The sequence below is a fragment of the Oncorhynchus mykiss genome, chromosome 17 (genome assembly GCF_057628025.1).
Source record: "Oncorhynchus mykiss isolate SJ-2025 chromosome 17, ASM5762802v1, whole genome shotgun sequence".
In the NCBI taxonomy this organism is placed as follows: Eukaryota; Metazoa; Chordata; class Actinopteri; order Salmoniformes; family Salmonidae; genus Oncorhynchus; species Oncorhynchus mykiss.
Genome location: NC_143038.1, coordinates 12,379,132 through 12,400,701, shown reverse-complemented (window position 1 = coordinate 12,400,701; position 21,570 = coordinate 12,379,132). Strand labels below are relative to the sequence as shown.

Sequence of the window (21,570 nt, the reverse complement as noted above, 5' to 3'; positions counted from 1 at the left end):
GGGTTGCAAAATGCCTGGAACTTTCAATAAATTCCCCGTTTTTCCATAAATCCTGCTATGAGGAGCCCGGATTTCCTGCTTATTCCTTCCTGATTTCGAGAATCCTCCAACCAGGATTTCGGGAAAAACATTTGATCATGAGTAGAGTGCTAAACCCTCATAATCCCAAAAGGGATTCTTCATCATTGATGAAGTCCACGTAGTATAAAAAAAAACAATCGATTCACTTTATTTACAGTAAAAGCTGCTGTTAGAGCAGGCAGCTGAATAGCAGCATGATATGCTCTAAGCCGCCTAACCTACACTTCAATAATTTACTTAAAAGCTACAATATGTAACATTTTGGGCGACCCAACCAAATTCGCATAGAAATGTGTATTATAGACCTGTCATTCTCATTGAAAGCAAAACTAAGAAGCAGTAGATCTGTTCCATGTAATCTATTTCTATGCTTCATGTTCTTAAGTTTAGTTTTTGTGTCTTTTACGTTCGGTTTTGTACACCAGCTTTAAACAGCTAAAAATACAGTATCTTTGATTACGTTAAAGATATTTCACTGCGGTTCAGATGGTACAATGATTGTCTGCACAATGACTGCTTGTTTTGTCACAGACTAAAATTAGGCTAACTATTTAAATTTTAGCAACCAGGAAATGGAGAAGCGATTCTGCATAATGCATCTTTAAAGCAAGCCAGTTTTATCTACAAAACGTCACAACATTCAGACCAAGTCAGAGCTAAGTGAGGTAAGGTCATATTATGTGAATTATGGTTCAAGTGACAGTTGCAAATACAGTAACTATAGCCCCCATTAGCACTTTCTATAGAAAACCTATGGATCTAGAGGATAAGAGGTGTTGACATTGGCAGGTTACAATGAAGTGTCCCTCTCCCTAGTTACCACAAGTGGAGTGTGTCTGTTCTATTTACTCTAGAGTCATTTTGTAGCTATAGCACCCATTTGTAGCTATAGCATCCATTAGCACTTTCTATAGAAAGCCTATGGATCTAGAGGATAAGAGGTGTTGACATTGGCAGGTTACAATGAAGTGTCCGTCTCCCTAGTTACCACAAGTGGAGTGTGTCTGTTCTATTTACCCTAGAGTCATTTTGCTCCGCAAACAACATTAATTTAATACAAGCACAAACCATGTAAACATAAGAGTCAAATTGGATGACACCTTCAATGTTGAATGCATCTCTTTGTCTGGCACAACACAATACTGGTGAGCGATAAGCAAAATAGCCATTGAAAAGACAGAAAGCATCTTGGTAGCTCGCAGTTCAAAACAACTTAATATAATAGTTAAAGATGCACTCCGCAGAAATCGCTACACCATTTCCTGGTTGCTAAAAGTCTAGTAGTTGGCCCATTTCAGTTTGTGTGACAAAAAGAGCAAGTATAGTGTAGAGAATCATTGTACCATCTAAACCGCTGTGAAATATATATTCATAACCCAATATATTGTATTTTCAGCTGCTTGAAGCTGGTGTACAAAACTTAAAAGTAAAATAAGTAAAAATTAAACATAAGAATGGGAAGCATAGAAATAGCACACATATAAGATATCTACTGCTTCTTAGACTTGCTTTCAATGAGAATGACAGATGTCTCGCATTTCTATGTGAATTTTGTCAGGTCACCCCCCCAAAAATACGTTGCAACTTTAAAAAGTACAATTTAATAAATATTTGATTACAGATTCTTAATCTGGCTATATTTTAGCACGAGAACCTGTGGATTATCGTGAATAGGTCTGTTCTTAGACATGACGTGACACGGAACAGTAATGGCAAATAAGGACACATGACATAGTCAACACTCCCATTCATCCTGTATGCTTATGATTCCCACTGGCGTTAGCTGTGTGTTGTCAACCTGATTCTGTTATGATCAGCCTGCCAAGTCATAACCGTATGACAGAAGCTCTAAAGTCCCCCCACCAACATAGTCCAGACCTAGCAGCCTCTTTCCTTTGGGATGTGAGCTGTACTGTCCAGATACATCTTCTCAATGGACAAGGCAACAAGATCAAAGGACCTGGCTCCAAGGATTAGTGTGGGAAAGCTTCCGGCACTTTGCTAGTGGAAAAACAGTCCAGCAAAGGGAGCTTTTCATCTGATGTATGACGTCATCTGGTGTATGATGCCAGCGGTAACATTGTCAATATTATTCTTAGAGTAGGAATATTGAGAGTACAAAGCATACTGTGGAGTAGACACTGGTGACAGTCCTAAGGGCCTTGTCTGTATTCTCCTCCAGTCTCTCTTTTCTGTCACTTACTCGTCCTTTTTCCATCACTCGCTCTCTGAGAAGAAAAGTATGTGAACAAGAACAACTGTTTTATTTTGATTTCAGGCTGACAACCAAGAGAAAAGTGATTGAACAACAACAAATATTCTGCTTTTTTCCGGCAAGGGTTGCAATCAAAGCCCTGGCTCTCTTCTTGGTTTGATTGCTAGCCTACTCACTTCAAAGCACCATACTGAGAAACTGGTTTGGATCAATCAGGTATCAACAGGGGGTTATTATCTCATGCCATACAGGTGTCAGTGGATGCAATTCCAACCATGCTGGAATTATCTGGCGAAAAAAGATTTGAATGAATGTGCAGAGCAGAGGTCGAGCGACTATGATTTTTCAACGCCGATACCAATTATTGGAGGACCAAAAAAAAGCTGATACTGATTAAAAGACACACACACACACACACACACACACACACACACACACACACACACACACACACACACACACACTTGAAGTCGGAAGTTTACATACACTTAGGTTGTAGTCATTAAAACTAGTTTTTTAACCACTCCACACATTTCTTGTTAACAAACTATAGTTTTGGCAAGTCATTTAGGACATCTACTTTGTGCATAATTTTTCCAACAATTGTTTACAGACAGATTATTTAACTTATAATTCACTGTATCACAATTCCAGTGGGTCAGAAGTTAACATACACTAAGTTGACTGTGCCTTTAAACAGCTTGGAATATTCCAGAAAATTATGTCATGGCTTTAGAAGCTTCTGATAGGCTAATTGACGTCATTTGAGTCAATTGGAGGTGTACCTGTGGATGTATTTCAAGGCCTACCTTCAAACTCAGTGCCTCTTTGTAGACATCCACAGGTCTGATTCATCCTTGGGAGCAATTTCCAAATGCCTGAACCACGTTCATCTGTACAACCAATAGTACGCAAGTATAAACACCATGGGACCACGCAGCCATTATACCGCTCAGGAAGGAGACGCGTTTGGTCTCCTAGAGATGAACGTACTTTGAAAAAAAGTGCAAATCAATCCCAGAACAACAGGAAAGGACCTTGTGAAGATGCTGTAGGAAACAGGTACAAAAGTATCTATATCCACAGTAAAACGAGTCCTATAATCGACATAACCTGAAAGGCCGCTCAGCAAGGAAGAAGCCACTGCTCCAAAACTGCCAGACTAAGATTTGCAACTGCACATGGGGACAAAGATCTTACTTTTTGGAGAAATGTCCTCTGGTCTGATAAAACAACATAGAACTGTTTGGCCATAAAAAACATCACTATATTGGAGGAAAAAGGGGGAGGCTTGCAAAATAGCTGGCATCATGAGGAGGGAAAATTATGTGGATATATTGAAGCAACATCTCAAGACATCAGTCAGGAAGTGAAAGCTTGGTCACAAATGGATTTTCCAAATGGACAATGAATACTTCCAAAGTTGTGGTAAAATGGCTTAAGGACAACAAAGTCAAGGTATTGGAGTGGCCATCACAAAGCCCTGACCTCATCCTATAGAAAATGTGTGGGCAGAACTGAAAAAGCATGTGCTGGCAAGGAGGCCTACAAACCTGACTCAGTTACAACAGTTCTGTCAGGAGGAATGGGCCAAAATTCACCCAACTTATTGTGGGAAGCTACCCAAAACGTTTGACCCAAGTTAAACAATTTAAAGGCAATGCTACCAAGTACTAATTGGGTGTATGTAAACTTCTGACCCACTGGGAATGTGATGAAAGAAATAAAAGCAGAAATAAATCACGCTACTATTATTTTGACTTTTCACATTTTTAAAAATAAAATGGCAATCCTAACTGACCTAAGACAGGGAATTTTTACTAGGATTAAATGTCAGGAATTGTGAAAAGTGAGTTTAAATTTATTTGGCTTAAGTGTATGTAAACTTCTGACATCAACTGTATGCATGCACACACACACACACACACACACACACACACACACACACTATATATAATAATGACAATTACAACAATACTGAATGAACAATGAACACTTATTTCAACTTAATATAATACATTAATAAAATTAATTTAGTCTCATAAAAAATGAAACATGTTCAATTTGGTTTAAATAATGCAAAAACACAGTGTTGGAGAACAAAGTAAAAGTGCAATATGTGCTATGTAAAAAGCTAATGTTTAAGTTCCTTGCTCAGAACATATGAAAGCTGGTGGTTCCTTTAAACATGAGACTTCAATATTCCCAGGTAAGAAGTTTTAGGTTGTAGTTAAGACGCATCGACTATTTCCCTCTATACCATTTGTATTTCATATACCTTTGACTATTGGATGTTCTTATAGGCACTTTAGTATTGCCAGCCTAATCTTGGCAGTTGATAGGCTTGGGGTCATAAACAGCGCTGTGCTACAAGCATTGCTAAGAGCTGCTGTTTGAGTAAATGATTACGAGCCTGCTGCTGCCTACCACCGCTCAGTCAGAGTGCTCTATAAAATATCAAATCATAGACTTAATTATAATAAACACACAGAAATATGAGCCTTTGGTCATTAATATTGTCAAATCCGGAAACTATAATTTCGAAAACAAAACGATTATTCTTTCAGTGAAATACGGAACCGTTCCGCATTTTATCGAATGGGTGGCAACCCTAAGTCTAAATATTGCTGTTACATTGCACAACCTTCAATGCTATGTCATAATTCTGGCAAATGAATTACAGTCTTAGTTGGGAAGAAATGGTCTTCACACAGTTCGCAACGAGCCAGGCTTCCCAAACTGCTGCATATACCCTGACTCTGCTTACACTGAACGCAAGAGAAGTGACAAAATGTCCCTAGTTAATATTGCCTGCTAACATGAATTTATTTTATCTAAATATGCAGGTTTAAAAAACAACAACACTTTTGTTAAATCATTAACCGTTTGGTGAAGTTGAAGTACAGTAGGCTGTGATTTAATGATAAATTAACAGGCACCGCATTGATTATATGCAACGCAGGATAAGCTAGTTAACCTAGTAATATCAACAACCATGTGTAGTTAACTAGTTAACTGATTATGTGAAGATTGATTGTTTTTTTATTAGATAAGTTTAATGCTAGCTAGCAACTTACCTTGGCTCCTTGCAGCCACAAGGTCATTTTGATGTTGCACTCGCCTAACAGGTAGTCAGCCTGCCACGCAGTCTCCTCGTGGATTGCAATGTAATCGGCGTCCAAAAAGGCCAAATCACCGATTGTTATGAAAACTTAATCGGCATGGCCGATTTCTCGGTCGTCCTCTGGCACAGAGGCAGATAATTAAGCGCTCAGTCCTGAAAGCATATCCCTCTGAAATAGTCTCTCCATCAACACATCTGGCCATGTTTGGCATGCAAAACGGCTACAATTCACTGCCTCTCAAATATTAACATACCCTGTTCACATATCAAAAAGCATTTCACCTAGTGAATAAATCATTCAATAGGAACAGATAGGTTTCATTTCGATGCGGTACAGCTACATTTTCGAAAACAGAGGTTTTAAGGGAAATCCAAAATGGCCGTTTGTCTTGTAAAGTCATTTCTGCTCAGTGTGGGTAGCTGGGTATCGCTCCAACTCTTTGGGGATCTCCCATCACAGCATGGTGCTGCCTGTCTGGTTTAGTTTAAAAGGCACACAGCGGTAGGACTGACATATTTGGGCTATTTTGAAGGGATCTCTGCTAAGCAGGCTTTCCCCATGTCTGCATGGCCACAAAGACAGACACAGCAGCTTTGTTGGATCTAAAGCCATAATCCAACCACACAGCCCTGGAAATGTTCTGGATTAACCAGTGGCGATGGCAAGTCGTTTACAAAGTAGAGACAATCCATGACACATGGATCCTGTAGCCTGGCTCTGAGCCCATTCGAGTATGCTTATAGCCTATTTGACTTTAGTATGAACAAAATAAATGATGACGTCGCTGCCTTGCTTTCAAACCGAGGTATTATGTTATTAGAATGCCCATATAGGTCAACAGCATTTTAATAATGCCCGGCACTAAAGTGAGTTGTGGTGAGTTGACGATTAGATACAGTCCATATACAGCATTTTAGTACCTGGCACTAAAGTAAGTCGTGGAGGGTTTTGATACAGGCCTAGATATCTAGCGGTGGTACTGTAGTAGCTCTCAGGATGACGGATGTAATGGAGGTTCGCTCTGTTCCTGCTGCTCAGCCCTAGGGGCCAGAGGTGCTGTTGCATCTGTGTGCATACATGGGCTGGAAAGGAGGGATTGTCTAGGTTCTATGTGGCTTACGGTGGATGGAGAATCCAGAGGCTGTACCAATGGAAGGTTTAGGGGGTTAAGTGGTTTTACTCCCAGGGCCAGCGTCCCTTTAATCTGCCCGGTTCCCCCTGCCATCAGAATGGATTGGAGGACTAACCCCATAGACAGACACACAGAAGCTCTACTAGAAAACCCTCTCTATTCTCTTTCACTATTGTGATGAGCAGCAGCTAAAATCTGAATCATCAGCTTGGGTATAATTCAAGGTCATGACCTTAGCTTTCAGAGTAATAAGAACGAGCCTGGCGCTAACAGAGGGCTTTATTGATAATTTCCCTTAGGATGCTGTGGAATGGAGAGAATGCGGAGTGAGAGAGAAGGGAAGAAGTGGTGGTTACATCTGCTCTACCCAAGGCAGAGTGCAATGTAGCGGCCAAGCTCTCTGGCACTCAGCACCAGGGGAGGAGAGACCTATTATTAAAGCCCCAATCCACAGCCTCCGAGGCGATGGGCTGGCTCCACCACAGGGCAATGTGTTTGGCTTTCCAAAATGCCAGCATAAGTCACATAACCCTGGTTGGTTGACACAGTTGGCTTCTGCCTGTCGACTGGTGTCAGCAGTGGGTCTGTTTATGGCAAATTCTCCCTCTAACCTTGCCTCACTGACTGGTACCAACACTGTCCATTAAAAGGGGATTTCAGGTGCACTTTGTGATAAAGCCATCACACATCCCCAAAGAAGAGATGGTATTCATTACACAGTATATAAGGCCTTGTAAACCCAGGGGAAATATGGCGGGGAAAGAGTATATGGAATACTGAAGATCATTTGCAGTGAAGACAGCACCATGGAGAAATAATGCAACCGTAACCCATTGAGGGTTGATGGTGCCATAAAAATGTAGCAGACGGACTTGTGTGACGCCAATGATTATTGATTATGCAGCGAGTCAGAGCATAGCAGCACACAGTCTGGCTGGCAGTCACTCGTCTTGGTCAAAACATTTCTAAACTAATATATATATATATATATATATTAACAAAGCGTCGGTTACAAAAAATAAATAAATAACTGTACCTTGCAGAAGTACAGTTAGAATACAGGTACAGGCTAAATTAAGCATAGAGAGAGAGTGCTAGATACAACAGGACCAACTAGTCAAATGAAGAGTGCATAACAATCTACCTACCTACCTATACTATAAAAGGTTTTTGGATACTAAGGAACAGACCCAGATTAGGCCTAGTACTGGACTAAATAGCACTTTCAGTGGAGAATCTCCATTGAGAATGTTTTGAATCCAGAACTAGACCTAATCTGCCTCGCTGAAACTAGTCGGTACAGCAATATCAGTTGAGACAAGCTTAAAAATGTACGGCTGAGAACCAACTCCAAAACAGGGGAAGGCAGATGGGAGTCCTCGGAACTTATGGGTGATGGGAGGACTAGAAAACACACCTGGTTGGACTGCGGGGGAAAGTAAGTAGAGGTTGACCGATTAAATCGGCAGTGCCGATTATTGAGGGCGGATTTCAAGTTTTCATAACAAATAGGTAAATCTGCCTTTTTGGACGCCGATTACATTGCAATCTACGAGGAGACTGCGTGGCAGGCTGTCCACCTGTTACACAAGTGCAGCATCAAAAGGACCTTGTGGCTGCAAGGAGCCAAGGTAAGCTGCTAGCTAGCATTAAACTTATCTTAGAAAAAACAATCAATCAATCAATCTTCACGTAATCACTAACTACACATGGTTGATGATATTACTACGTCAACTAGCTTGTCCTGCGTTGCATATAATCAAAGCGGTGCCTGTTAATTTATCATCGAATCACAGCCTACTTCAACCAGACAGGTGATGATTTAACAAAAGCACATTCGCGAAAAAAGCACAATCGTTGCACAAATGTACCTAACCAGAAACATCAATGCCTTCCTTAAATTCAATAAACAGAAGTATATATATTTTTTAAACCTGCATATTTAGTTAAAAGAAATTCATGTTAGCAGGCAATATTAATAGGGAAATTGTGTCACTTCTCTTGCGTTCAGTGCAAGCAGACTTGGTACATGCAGCAGTTTGGGCCGCCTGGCTCGTTGCGAACTGTGTGAAAATTATTTATTCCTAACAAAGACCATAATTAATTTGCCAGAATTGTACATAATAATGACATAACATTGAAGGTTGTGCAATGTAACAGCAATATTTAGCCTTAGGGTTGCCACCCGTTCGATAAAATGGGTAACGGTTCCGTATCTCACTGAAAGAATAAATGTTTTGTTTTCGAAATGATAGTTTCCGGATTTGACCATATTAAATTACCTAAGGCTCGTATTTCTGTGCGTTTATTATAATTAAGTCTATGATTTCATATTTGATAGAGCAGTCTGACTGAGCGGTGGTAGGCAGCAGCAAGCTCGTAATCATTCATTCAATATACTAAAGTGCCTATAAGAACATCCAATAGTCAAAGGTATATGAAATACAAATGCTATAGAGAGAAATAGTCTACACATCATAATTCCTATAATAACTACAACCTAAAACTTCTTAACTGGGAATATTGAAGTCTCATGTTAAAAGGAACCACCAGCTTTCATATGTTCTGAGCAAGGAATTTAAACATTCGCTTTTTAAATGGCGCATACTGCACTTTTACTTTCTTCTCCAACACTTTGTTTTTGCATTATTTAAACCAAATCGAACATGTTTCATTATTTATGAGACTAAATTGATTTTATTCATGTATTATATTAAATTAAAATAAAAAGTGTTCATTGTTCATTCAGTATTGTTGTAATTGTCATGATTACAAATAAAAAATAATATATATATATATATATATATATCTTAATCGGTCTTGGCTTTTTTTGGTCCTCCAATAAATCGGTATCGGCGGTGAAAAATCATAAAATCGGTCGAACTCTAAAAGTAAGGACACAGGGTAGAGTTGACCTTTCCGTCCTCTGTCAACACAGGATGTGCACAAGGATTCCCTTAGCACTGTCTAAACAAGCCCGGAGCATGAGATGAGAGCGGGTTGAGAGGCCACTGTTCGTCAATGGGACAGGAGGGAGGTTCCAGGGAAGGGGAGCGAGTGTGTTATCACGTCTCCTCTGGGTCAATGTTTGGTTTGAACATGGTTAAGCAGGTCTGCAAACACAATGAAAGTGAACAGAGACACACAGGCTTGGTTTGTCTGTGGTGCACTGGTTATTGGTTGTATTAAGTCATTTTTGAATAGAGAGAACAGGACTTAGAAACCTTTGTTATATGTAAATATTTTTCTAAATTTGTTCACGTATTATATTGGACTGATCTAACTCAATTTGACTGTTTAAGTTCAAACAAGAGAGAAAAAGACTCCATTTTGTGGCGCCATCACTATTACACTGTCCATCCACATCTCTCATTCATGTACACTACATGTCCATAGTCATAGAAGCATTGCTCTGTTCCTACCCCTCCCTTGGGAGATTGGTCTCTGCTCCTCTCACATGAAGAAACCTATTATTCCTCCACTCTCACCAGCACCACAGACCATTGGAAAGCATCGAGCAAAAATCCACTACCACCTTTCAAAGAAGACCCATTCAACCCTTCAAACCATCAATGGCCTTCCATGAAGACACTATTCCCTGGGCTCCATTTCTCCATCCATACTCCAACCATAATGGAAGAGAAGGTAGTCGTCTGAGGTAGGTCGTTTTGAAGCCAATGGTTTTGTGGTTGGTTTATCATGGTTTCAATATATGTATATATAATGTATGGACAAGCCTGCCAGGAGACTATGTAAGATCTAAAAGCAGACTTCTCCATGGTCATTTATATTTTAGAATCAATTGATATACACTTAGGTAGAGTATATGATGTCCCTAGATGGGCTTAAATGTTAAATTGGGCCAATAATCATCAATGGAATGCTTACGCTAACTCCTCCATTCAATATTAGTGGTAATACCCACATTCTTACCATTTGGATGAAAGACTGCTATCATGTTTTAATGGTACAGTTTAGAGAGGCTGGGTGTGGAGCCATGCACAAGTTGACAATGTGGCAACAGCAATTCCTATGTAATTGGGATATGAATACAAACGCCTGCAGGTTAACTTGCGGAATTGGATTCCACAGAAACAGGATTGTCTGAGGGTAACAATTGGCACAAATGCCATCTCACATGATGACTACTTGCACTTGGGTAAACATGAGGGCTTGTTCACCCTTCACCTTTACTTTGGTCGTATTTTCTCAACCTTATAATTGGAGTGGGCGAGTAACATGGGAATGACACAACAGCATAGCTCAACTGTGACCGTGAGGTGTCAGTTTACAAACCAAGGAAAATGACTTGTTGAGTGTTAGCTAGTGAATATGATTTCTCTGTTGGCTGAGGCTTCTGACAAGCTCTATGTACTGTATGGGGATTCCCATAACGAAGCGATAGGGAGAGATCTTGAACTCTTAAATCATCAATGTTGCTTTAGTTGGTCTGAATAGACTAGATATGAAATAATCCATGGGGGATTGGTAGCTAATGGTTTTAGAATGGAGACGAATATGACACAAGCTCATTTTAATGTCTCGCATACAATTGTTGGAAACAAGTATGTCAAGTTCACATTTGATCACCAACAAATTAATTAATTCCAGACAGTTTCAAATTCCAGAAAATTCAATGCAACTTCAAATTTCATGCCGGCACAGAAAGCCCAATAGGATAGGTGTATCATGTCTGTACTCAACAGAAGCCTCCCTGCTCGTTGACTTGAGCCTCCCCATTTCCAAGGAGTCCCTTAATAATTGATGAGATGACAGGTATTTTTAAGTGGGACCTTCAGCTTTTGAATAACAGGGATGTTACCTCCTCGCCTTCATCTTGATACGGTGGCTATTATTTATTTAGCAGTAGACCCAGGAACAGATTTATAACAGGGGGGAATGCTGTGTTTTCCAGAGTGGCTGTAAAACCACTGCTACCAGCTCTCTGAGTAAGTATATGGAATGGATACAGAGATCAGTCCCTACAGCCTACTAGGGGAAAAGAGCAGCTAGCACCGACAGTGTTGCTGAGATCTCTAATGCATATCTATAGTATGCTCTGAATGCAGGGGTTTGGTGTAGGTCTTTAATAGTGCACTGTGATTTCTACATGACCAATAAGGACTATAACAGTCACGAGCGATGCTGCGATGGTGACAGAACCCAGAGGGAGAGGACAAGACAGAGACAAAAGGGGCTTCACCAATGGTGCTTTGGCATACAGCTAAAAACATGTCACCGCAGCACCTAGCCCTGACTCAATAACGAGCAGGCTTCACAATCAAATGTTCCAACACCAGGAAAAAAAAACTCTGAGCAAAGTGCATCGCACCTCCAAGACACACATACAAATGGAGGAGTGTCTTTATCGATCGCAGTTCCTAAGACCTGGAAGACAGGCTCCACACACACACAGATGCATTATCTATGTATTTGTCTATGTACAACACACATCCGTACGTATGGGTACATACAACTTACGATACACACATGCATGCAGGAACCTGGACACACACACACACTCTTTCGCTCTCTCTCACACTCACTCCACAACAATAAAATAAGTCATATTCCAGACAAGGGGCTTCTGAACCCCCAAGAGATCAAAAAGCCTTCTCTGGCGCGTGTTTATCCTCGTACTCCAGCAAATGGATGTATTTTCCTGCCATTTAACAGCAGCTCTCAGAAGACATCCTTTCAGAACGGATCACATTCAACCAACGGCTCAGTGATCGCAGGTTAACATCATCCTGGCAGGCTGAAGCAACAGCACTTACCATGAGGCAGGGACTCTCAGCACTGGCTGGCAAGATCACCACTTTCCACATTACACTACCATTCATGTTCAGAGGATGGCATATATCCGAGGGGGACACCACTTAAGCGCAAATCAACATACTTAACTGGCGTTCAACCGGTATTGTTAATGAATTGTTTACTCCTTAGGAAAACTTCCCGCTTTGCTCACATTCTTAATCTTCTAGAGAAAGGACGAGAGTGGGGTTTTTCCTCAGGTGTTACGCCAGTTCATTGGAAGTGCAGCCATGCAGGCGATGCTTTCAAAGAATAGGAAAAAGTATGATTCGAACAAAATCCACTTCAACCAGTGTAGATTAAGGGGAGGAGACAGGTAAAGAGGATTTTTAAGCATTGCGACAATTGAGACATGGATTGTGTATGTGCTCCATTCAGAGGGTGAATGAGCAAGACAAAAGATTTAAGTGCCTTTGAACAGAGTATGGTAGTAGGTGCACGGGTTTGTGTGTGTCAAGAACTGCAATGATGCTGGGTTTTTCACACTCAACAATTTCCCATGTGTATCAAGAATGGTCCACCACCCAAAGGACATCCAGCCAACTTGACACAACTGTGGGAAGCATTGGAGTCAACATGGGCCAGCTTCCCCTTGAAATACTTGACACCTTGAAGGGTCCATGCCACGATGAATTGAGGCTGTTCTGAGGGCAAAGGGGGGTTATCCTCAATATTAGTAAGGTGTTCCTAATGTTTTGTACACTCAGTGTATGTGCAGTATATATAGCCTATATACAGCTTAGAAACCTTTTATAAATCCTGGTAACTGGTACCTCGATAAAACATTTTCTTGAGACAAAAGTTCATCTTTTCTCAGCACGAGCACAGCCGACATTCTTCAGGTTTGAGTAATGCCCTGATGGGAATCGGTAAACAAGAAGTTTGAGAGTATTGATGGCACATGGAAGAGACACAGACCCAGTCTGACTAAGGAGACTTGGCAAACTACAGGCGAATGCCATTAACCCCTCTGACCTAGCCTGGTTGAAGCACAAGCAGATTCCGCTGCCAGGCTACAGTACACTATTCTAAGTCCCAAAGGGCACCCTATTCCCTATGTAGTGCACTACTTTTGACAGGGGCCCATGGGGCTTTGGTTTTGTAGAGAAGTAGTTCTATTTCCTTTACAAGGCCTATTTGAACTCTGGCATCCATGAGATTGCCATGTGTGATTTGATTTCATGTCAGTCTAGTTAGTCAGCTGAGAATAATGCATGCACATTCATTTCTCCATTTAATGTTTAGCAAGTAGTCCCCAAAACATCTAGGTCCGTCTTTCCAAGAGCTGAGGAGTGCATTGTAAATGTTCTCACTTTGATATCATAAATAACCATATTTTCTTTTATCGTAGACCATCAATTCATCACACAGACAACCACTAAACATCAAGATATCCCTTAGCATTAGCTGCATAAATCCAATTAAGATGATTTTAGTCTCAAAGTGCATTTGAAGAAACTCCTGAGACCTCAAACAAAAATGCCCGGAGAGTAATGACAGTTCAAAGTCTCTACGTTGCGAGTCATTGGCTTTTTAAAAATAACTATTTTTTCTTCTTTTTTTTTTTTAAAAGAACTGCTTCAAACGACCTGACATGGTAATGAGATTGGGAAGGAAACAGAAAACAGTCAACATCAATCCATGCCATTTCTTTGAGTGATTAGACCTTCTGAGTGCTGTCACAGATACTTTAACCATTATTTTCTGTTATTTACGACTTCATATTCCAGTGTGTGTGTGTGTAAGGAAGACATCATACTCAAACAGCACAGACAAATGTAGGCCTACTGGTAGATCTCAAACTCTTTGAAAGGTAACTCCAATAAAAATTACAACATTCTATAGTCAATGCAGGTGCAAATTTGAAAGTTGTGAAAATCCTGTGTAACTTCCGCCACATGTTTACTGTGAACACTAAGGCTGTACCTGCTTTAATTTACTGTTTTAACAGTTAGCCACTGTGGCTATGTGATCACCACCAGAGTGGTCTACCATCAAAAACAATGGAGAAAAACTCATCCCATCACATTATAATATGGAAATAGCTGTTCTACCATTAAGCCTACAGTAGCAGTCAATTTTCTGGTGTTCAATTAAGGCGTACTTTTGAAGACAAATGTTTATCCACTTGTCCGTCAGACAAGGAGGTGACTGAAAGTGTGTTGTTTTCTGATGCAAGAAACCACTTTACAAAACAAAATGCATTATTATTCCCATGCCATTATTACACGGAATCAGACAAATGATGCTCCCCTCTGCCTATTGGCTACTTCGCTTATTCAAGACCATCTCAAATTACAACACTGTCCCTTTAAGAAAAAAAGACTGTGCTGCACTCTGATGGGAGCTGCCTGTTCCTTGCAGCTTAGAGGGAATGGGAACATTGCCTACCTGTATCTCTCAAACTCTTTGAAAGGTAAGTAACTCCAATGCGAATTGCAACATTCTTTAGTCAATGCAAGTCAAATGGACTGGTCCTCTTGAATTAATGCAGTACAAAAAACACACAAATGAGTATACACTGCATGGTGGAATGGAGCTGAGTGAATGGACGTCAATCAATTTAATTTTTACCTTGGCACTGGAATCCTTGCTTTCCAAATCCCCTGTGAAAACAGAGGAAAGTGAGGAATGAAATAACAAATAGCATTAAACTGACAAACACAAACACGTTTACCATATCAAGCAGAGACAGCAGCAGTCTCCCAGACTTCTAAGTGTGTCTCAATTAAGGGCTTATTCGGTGGGAAATGTTGAATATTAAGCTCAAAATTGAGGCAAGACATCTAGAATACTAGCTCATTGAAATGCTGTGTGGATGAATAGGAAAGGGGGAGCACCTTTCATATCTTGCAAGAGGGGACATGGGGGATGAGAAGCCTGAGGGGTGTCGACTTCCCTTTAATATTGTTATTTTTCAGGTGGCTATATTTTGCAAAGCAAACCTCGAGTAAGGTACTGTAGGATAGGCTGCAGTCAGAAGAGAAAAACAAATAGCCTAAACTGTTAAGATGTTTCCCAAGAATCATTACACATTACTTGGGAGTATTTTAGAGGCCATAGGTCGTAACTATAAAATTATGTTCACTCACTCAAGATGACCTCTCTCTCTGTAGCGATCAATACATGGTCAAGGAAACACAACCCCTTGAAGAGGAAGGTTGGTCAACATGGGTGCGTCTTCAACCACCCAACATCCCGAATAGTTACCACTTGTTACTTGTTTCGGTTTTAGAGCCTACATTTCGTTGGCATTTCAATATTTATCAAAAACACGAGGACTAGGATAAATACAACTTTTACAATTTGTAACAAACATTAAAGTAGGCGCGCTGTCAGTTACAATGTATAGTGTATCTAGCCCACTGTAGGCAGAAGGAATTCATTTTCTTTGGGCTTGCATTTCGAGGCACATTATAGTCAAATGTTGGTTTTAAGATGTCCAGCTTTGCCGTGGAAGACCAAACATTCCAGTAAGAAAATTATAAGTAACGGTGCAGCACAGTTAGCTATGTAGGGAAAGTGACAAGAGAATAGCTGGTTGAGAAGACAGCGGAGTTCTCCAAAATGTTCAACAGGCAGAGGCCATCTGGAGAGGAAACGCGCTTACCAGATAAAGTCGGTGCAGTGACTACAAAAAGTCGGCTGCTTGAAGAACCTTGCAGTGAATTTGTGGTCCTTCACTTCATGGACGTTCTTCTGCCTCAAAGCTCCTTTACGAGCAAACCCTTTCGCGAAGTCCCCGGTCCCCTCGTTGAATTGCGTGACATCAGCCATAGTCAAAAAGCAACGTTATTCCTCTCTATCCAATGTATATGCCTATTTAATCCAATGTATTTCCACGCGTACTGTCTTTTGCCACTGAGCAGGAGAGGCGGTCAGACTGTAACTGGACACACTGTTCTATCTATGGGCTTTCCCTTGCTGTCGCTACAACTACTTTTACTGACAGCTCCACACTGAGCGCTTTGCTTCCTTCTTTCACTTGAGCTGACGTCACTACAGTTAATCGCCTGGTGGGAGGGCAACTGTCTGTTGGAATTTGGAAGATTGGAGCGTCACCCAGTGGTGTAAAAGATACTGGCAAATGTTTGGGTTAAAACTATTTACTTGAAGAGAAACTACATATCAGTCATATCATAGTCAGTGCGTGACTTGGCTAAAATGTATCTATTATGGAGTTCCTGCACCTAAATTCAAACAGAACCAGCGGCCAAAATGAGTACCGGCACCTAAGTCAAGCACTGATCATAGGCATCACATTTTTATCCAATGTGTTATGTATGGCTTATTAGGGACAGTTCGACATTTACTGTGGGGGAGGGTCATATTTTCACATGACCCTCCCCTAATGTTTACAATCACAAATAACAATAACAGTACTGCCCTACAAAGGCAACACCTTATCTATGTTTTTTTAACTGCAAAATCTCACTTCAAAGTCTTTTTCTGTCCTGATTTGTTTCACCTGTCCTTGTGCTTGTCTCCACCCCCTTCCAGGTGTCACCCATCTTCCCCACTTTTCCCCTGGGTTTCTTTCTGTCTGTTTGTGTCAGTTTGTCTTGTTTGTTTTAGTCAACCAGTGGTTTCGCAGCTCTTGGTTTGCACAAGTATCTCGTTTTGGCCTCCTGGTTTTGACCTTTGCCTGTCCTGACTCTGCCTACCTGACCACTCTGCCTCTGCCTACCTGATCACTCTGCCTCTGCCTACCTGACCCCTCTGCCTCTGCCTACCTGATCACTCTGCCTCTGCCTACCTGACCACTCTGCCTCTGCCTACCTGATCACTCTGCCTCTGCCTACCTGATCACTCTGCCTCTGTCTACCTGATCACTCTGCCTACCTGACCACTCGGACTCTGCCTACCTGATGCCTCTGCCTACCTGATCACTCTGCCTCTGCCTACCTGACCACTCTGACTCTGCCTACCTGATCACTCTGCCTGTCTACCATCCTGTACCTTTGCCACTACTCTGGATTATCGACCCCTGCCTGCCTTGACCTGTTGTTGCTATAAACATTGTTACTTCAACACAGTCTGCACTTGGGTCTTACCTGATACCACATTAATCAGATAATACCTGGCCATTACAAAAGATCAAATATTTCGGACCAAATTCGAAGTAACTGCATTTTGCCTTTGTAGGGCTTATATACGTGGATATCGACTTTACCACTTCAGCATGCTTTGGTGGCAGAGTCAATGCCATGCAGTCCTATTGCCAGTAGGTTGGGGGTTTGCCGACCACCACAGATGAGCCCACTTTCCTTTCCTATTTCATTAGGCCTACTCTGTGGTCAGAGCAAGCTGAAGACCATGATCAGCTACCGGGAAATCAGAGTTTCAACATTTTGATGCCATATTTACAATTATACAAAATATATGCAATAGATGTTCCACCAACAGATGTCTGTGTCAGTGCAACACAACCACTAAACAAAGTCTACCGACTTCAGGCACTTCAATATCATGGTTTGAGTTTTCAACACCATAATAAATAGACCATGTCGATCCCGAAAAACACCAAATATATTCCTCCCCACCTTGTAGGCTTACCAGGTATCGAAGACTTGTCTTGACAATCTCACCTTGTAGGCTTACCAGGTATCGAAGACTTGTCTTGACAATCTCACCTTGTAGGCTTACCAGGTATCGAAGACTTGTCTTGACAATCTCACCTTGTAGGCTTACCAGGTATCGAAGACTTGTCTTGACAATCTCACCTTGTAGGCTTACCAGGTATCGAAGACTTGTCTTGACAATCTCACCTTGTAGGCTTACCAGGTATCGAAGACTTGTCTTGACAATCTCACCTTGTAGGCTTACCAGGTATCGAAGACTTGTCTTGACAATCCCCGAATGTCATTAAACTTTTTGTTAGTGTTTTGTAACAGATATCTATTTCCATTAACCAAATGTCGACTGCACAGTTTGGATTGCTTGATTGATCTGTCAGTTAACGTATTTCCATTGTGGTCCATATTTTTTTACATACATGCATACACAAATAGATACATACTGTATATAGATACAGACACATTACAGAGATACAGACACGTTACAGAGATACAGACACGTTACAGAGATACAGACACGTTACAGAGATACAGACACGTTACAGAGATACAGACACGTTACAGAGATACAGACACGTTACAGAGATACAGACACGTTACAGAGATACAGACACGTTACAGAGATACAGACACGTTACAGAGATACAGACACGTTACAGAGATACAGACACGTTACAGAGATACAGACACGTTACAGAGATACAGACACGTTACATAGATACAGACACGTTACATAGATACAGACACGTTACATAGATACAGACACGTTACATAGATACAGACACGTTACATAGATACAGACACGTTGCATAGATACAGACACGTTGCATAGATACAGACATGTTGCATAGATACAGACACGTTACAGAGATACAGACACGTTACAGAGATACAGACACATTACAGAGCTACAGACACATTACATAGATACAGACACATTACAGAGATACAGACACATTGCAGAGATACAGACACATTACAGAGATACAGACACATTGCATAGATACAGATAAAAAAGGTTATACTGTTCACACATTAGCCAGCTTTTCACATTGTTTTAAAAAGTGGTTATGTTCGGTATGGCTTTGAGTTGTTGTGGTAGTTTGTTCCACTAAACAACGCTGGTATATAAAATTGTGTTCTTACCAGATAGACACTTATTTTTAAAACAGTGAATATTATAGTCTCTTCCTCTGATATTATTCTGGAGGACATTATTAACAAATGAAAAATAGTTGGATAGGTACCTGGGGGCTGAGTCTGTGATAATGCTGTGGACTATACCATGTTGAATTAATAGTACTCTTTTTTTTCTCCACAGATAGCCAGCCTAGCTGCCTAAAATGCTCGACATCGAGATGAGTGTGAATAGGGAGTACAAGTACAATTCTTACAAGCTTGTTTTGGCTGGTCTGTAGCTTAATTTTTTACGTTTGGGGCTGCTGGTGAACCATGATGTGCAGGCATAATCAAATTGACACTGGACTGGCAAACTTGCCATAGCCTTTAGGGTGTCTATTGCTAGGTTTCCATCCAATTGGCAACAGATTTTCATGCTGTCATTCTAAAATCTGCATTAAAAAAAAGATGCACATTTTCCAGTCAGAGTTGTGTTTCCGTCAAATCGACTAAAAGTCTGTGCATAAATAGGTAGCGCACATAAAAATAACTTTTCGATTAAATTCCCATGTATCAAAAAAACAACAACAAATTAAATAGGTTTCCATCGCATTTTCAACTCTAGGCCTACTGATGGATTTGTCACAAATTTGTTTTGCGTAGGTATAGCGAATGTGCCCATTCTGGTATTGGCACATGTGCTCTATCCAATAGCACGCAGATATAGTGCAGGTATCACCCACCTACATGATGAGATTATTATGGACAAAATTGCGAGATTATTTTGATTTGTCAACTGTCAACCAGACTCATCACCGTGCACTTTCACCACCCTGTGAAGTTCATTATAACCTGTTTAATTTGTTGCCTAACAAACGGCATGCTTTCCTGAGTCCTAGTGGGAGAACCACACAACATACCACAAAAGCATTCCCAACGCCATTTCTCGAATAAGGAATTTTACTGACACGAAAAGATCCTACCCTGTTTAGCGTATTTTGTTTTGTCAACATTTGGAAAGTTTGCCAAATAAATTAGCTGTTTCCATAAAACGTTTTATCCAACATGTACGGTTGGCTGGATACCTGGTTAATGTCAAACCATTTTGAGGATGCTGGAGTTATATTTTGGTCGAACGTGTGAATGACTTTTGAAGTAGACTAATCAGATTTAAAACATTGTGACTGGTTGTGTTAATGCCAGATATAAAAGGTCATACATTTGAAAATCAAATGAGAAATATTTCGGTTGTATTGAAGGGTTAGATTCTAGGTGCGTGAGGAATAGCCGCTCAGTCCGACAAGGAATGCGTTTGAAACTTTCCTGAATAACCGGGAGCATATGTTATTCTAATGACATTTTCACTGCAGCCTAGAGTAGAACTGTGTACTCACTTTAAAACAATAAAGCAATTATTGATTGCACTGTGGTGTTGTAGGCTAGTCTATGTAGGATAATTGTGTTGTCCCTAAACAAGATCAATAGGGATGCTGCAATGATGCCTCTCCGCAGCCTCTCAGCTATGCCTATTTGTTCTTGTGGATTCATATTATAAATCGATGCCGTTTTGAATGCTCTTATGTGTGGTATGATAGCTATTGCAGATCTGGAAAAACGATCCACTTACCGCTATTGTCACTATGAATGGTGGATAGAGGCCCGGATTAACAGTTAGACCGGTAGACTACATTGACCTGTGGTATAGTAAAAATTAGCACGTGGAAAAGCGTAGAGCATACGGGAAGTACCAAAACACCTTAATATAGGGGAGGGTGCATGCAAGCAGAGGAGGAAATATGGCTTGGATGGAAGAAATGATATGGCAAATGTAAACCAAGGAAAAAAGGGACTTTTCAGTACATGTCAGACTACAGTTGTCTGCGACCTCAGTGCTTTTCTCTCCCAATTCCTAAAAAGTATCTGTGTCCCACTGTTGTCCTCATATTTATGATAGTTAGCCTTGTAGCAGTCGTAAGGGCAGGACTTCAGCAGAAGGCAAGACGGGTGTTAGTGCTCAAAGTGTTGATGTAAATAGTTGTCTTGGTGATCCGAAGGTGCCATGTAATGCTAAATATCAAGCTAATACATTAGTAGCAGATGAACAATATACTGTATACATTGGGCAATGGCCAAAATAAATACCATCTGAACCAGGCTTAACCTGTCCTATCTGAAAGACACAGGTAGGGCAAGACTGCACAGCCGCACCTTTAGAAAACAAATCGAATTCGAATGACATTTAAAAAAAAAACAGTATTAGCATTAGTATTACCGTGATGAAACCTGTATTTTATACAGCTTTTACATGTTATGATTGGGAGTCATTGTCGTGCGGGCGTACGTGTATGTGTACTGAGTGAAAGTTGTCCTTCAACTCGGAGTAAACATGCATGTGCTTTGAACTTTGGGTTCAATCAATGGAAGCCTATTTCAGACGATCTGATTGGATCAGACTTTCAGGGCTTTTGAACGGCCCCTCTACATTTTCCACCGTCCACTGCCGGGAGA

At 40.8% G+C, this 21,570-nt stretch overlaps 1 protein-coding gene across 3 annotated transcripts in view; it reads right to left on the bottom strand.

Moving 5' to 3' along the window:
* The window catches only part of LOC110493701 (protein kinase C alpha type), a 221,728-nt gene extending 205,358 nt beyond the window's left edge, over positions 1–16,370 (bottom strand). For 2 of the 3 annotated variants that reach the window (XM_036949696.2, XM_090204820.1), the window contains exons 1-2: positions 15,978–16,362; positions 14,942–14,973 (exon numbers count right to left, since the gene is read on the bottom strand). In XM_036949696.2, the coding sequence (XP_036805591.1) occupies positions 14,942–14,973; positions 15,978–16,144 (199 nt within the window). In that variant the 5' untranslated portion in view covers positions 16,145–16,362. Of the gene's footprint in view, positions 1–14,941; positions 14,974–15,977 lie in introns of all 3 variants that reach the window. The other variant, XM_036949697.2, reaches the window with a different exon arrangement.
* Between the last annotated feature and the right edge of the window lie 5,200 nt (positions 16,371–21,570).